This window comes from Nicotiana tomentosiformis, chromosome 3 (assembly GCF_000390325.3).
Source record: "Nicotiana tomentosiformis chromosome 3, ASM39032v3, whole genome shotgun sequence".
Classification (NCBI taxonomy): Eukaryota; Viridiplantae; Streptophyta; class Magnoliopsida; order Solanales; family Solanaceae; genus Nicotiana; species Nicotiana tomentosiformis.
The window spans coordinates 51,135,066-51,137,555 of record NC_090814.1 but is presented as its reverse complement, the minus strand read 5'-3'; the positions used below and the strand labels follow the sequence as shown (position 1 = coordinate 51,137,555).

Here is a 2,490-nt window from a genome sequence, read left to right as displayed (position 1 = left end):
TCACTCATTTCATATTCTCAAATGAATTTTAGAGAAATACTTAGCACCCTGCAATTGATCGAACAAGTCATCTATTCTTGGCAGTGGGAACTTATTTTTGATTGTAACGTTCTTGAGCTGTCGATAATCACATTCTCAACGACCCATATTTATTCCTTACGAAGAGAACCAATGTACCCCAAGGTGACACACTCGGCCGGATGAAATCCTTATCTAACAAATCCTTTAATTGTTCCTTTAGCTCCCTCAATTCTGCTGGTTCCATTATGTAAGGTGGAATAGATATAGGTTGCGTGCCTAGCATCACATCAATCCCAAAATCAATCTCCCTGTCTAGCGGGATCCCAGGGAGTTCATCAGGAAAGACCTCCGGAAATCTATTCACAACTGGTACAGACTCAAGTGTAGGTGCCTCAACGTCAGTGTTCGTAACCCGGACCAAATGGTAAATACACCCCTTGTTGATCATCTTGGCGGCCTTAAGGTAAAAAATAAACCAACCCTTGGGCACCACATTATCCTTCTTCTACTCAACAACTGGCTCATTTGGAAATTCAAATCTAACGGTTCTAGTTCGGCAATAAAGCTTAGCAAAACATGAATAAAGCCAGTCCATCCCCATGATTACCTCAAAATCAACCATCCCCAATTCAATAAGATCGACCATGGTGTCTCAACCACGTACCATGACAACGCAGTCTCTATAAACCCGCACGGCCACAATAGACTCATCAATAAGAGTAGATATAGGGAACGACTCATGAAGCGACTCCGGTTCTATCCCAAATTCCATAGCAACATAAGGAGTGACATAGGACAAGGTGAAACCGGGATCAATAAAAGCATACACATCATGAGATTGGACAATTAATATACTTGTGATGACATCTAGATAAGCGTCTGACCTCTGGCGACCCTTCATAGCATAGAAACGGTTGGGTCCTCTTGAACTTTGTGCACCACCCCTAGCTGCACCACGCCCTATGGGTGCTGGATTGCCTCGAGCTGGAGGAGGTGCTGCGGATGTAGCAGCTGTAGAGCTGGCTGGATGTGCTGTACCCTTGCCCATGCTCTGATGAGACGAAAGGAATTCCCTCTGAATGTGACCCCTCATACCACACTCATAGCATACGGGTTGGTCCATGAAACAGGCCCCAAAGTTCATCTTCCCACACTTAGTGCATGGCGGCCTCCGCTGCTACTGAAATCTTCCACCAGACCGACCTTGCTGGTAGGATCCCCTGTTGCCCTAGCTGGGCCTAAAATGGTTCCCCTACTGCTGACTGGTCCCCGATGGTTGTGCACTGACCGAAGACTGAGGAAAAGACTGGGAGGGCCCTGACGACCCTGCCCGGAATGCTGATCCACCACCACCACTACCAGAAGAACCACCAAAGTTTCCTGCAAACTGGGCCTTGTTACTGCCCTCACGCTCTATTCTGATCTTCAATTTGCGGGTTTCTGTGGCTTGAGAAAATGGCACCATCCTACCATAGTTCATGTTAGAATTCAAGGCAACTGTAGCGGCCACATTAATAACCAAAGGGCTAAGGTTCTGCACAAACCGACGCAGTCTAGCCTCCACAGTGGGCAACATGTAGATGGCATATTTGGATAGGCGCATAAATCTCATATGATAGTCCCATACACTCATGCTACCTTGTTTCAGGATCTCGAACTTGGTGGCAGTGGCTACCTTAGTCTCGGCAGGCAAGAAATGATCAATGACAGCATCGGCAAACTCACTCCACCTCGCTGGAAGGCTCCCCTCCTCACAGGAGTCCTCCCACATCTCAAACCAAGAATAGGCCACCCATTTCAGGAGGTAGGAGGCCAACTCCACTCCCTCCATCTCAGTAGCACGCGTAACTCGGAGGGTCTTTTGCATCTCGTTATTAAAATCCTGGGGGTCCTCCTCAGGATCAGTACCTGTGAACACTGAGGATCCAACTTGAGAAATCTATTCACCCTAGAACTGGCGGAATCACCTGGATGACTAGAAGAAGTGGGTGAAACATTTGATCTCTGGGACTGGGAAGCCACTATCTGAGCTAGCATCTGTATGGCTCCCCTAAAATCCCCATCAGAACCAGAAGTTGGGGCTGGAGGTGGAACTAGGATATCAGCCGGGGGTGGAATAGTTGCACCTTCAGTAGGTGTAGGGACAGGTGCGGTCTGATCAGGAGTAGTAGAATCAGGCAGTGTAGTAGTCGGGGGAATGCTCTCACCCCTCGGTCGCTCACCCTCATCATCAGGTAAAGAATCAACTGCCACTCCTGGGGTGGCATTGACTCCTTGGCCTATTCTTGTTTTCTTCCTAGGCGCCATGTACTGAAAATTAGAGCAATGCACGAGTTAGAGGAGGAACCGTCTTACAACCAACTCTACTGCACGATCTACAATATCAAAAAAGGGTATTATTCCTAAATGACCAAGTAGCCTCCTAATTATAGATGTTGTCAACAACACACCAATAAGAAGGACTCTACT

The 2,490-nt window shown here is 47.5% G+C and overlaps 1 protein-coding gene across 1 annotated transcript; it reads right to left on the bottom strand.

The window, feature by feature from the left end:
* Positions 1-673: 673 nt before the first annotated feature.
* LOC117276028 (uncharacterized) lies at positions 674-1,144 on the bottom strand. The gene has a single exon (XM_070198414.1). The coding sequence runs from the start codon at positions 1,142-1,144 to the stop codon at positions 674-676; it is 471 nt and encodes a 156-aa protein (XP_070054515.1).
* Positions 1,145-2,490: the final 1,346 nt, after the last annotated feature.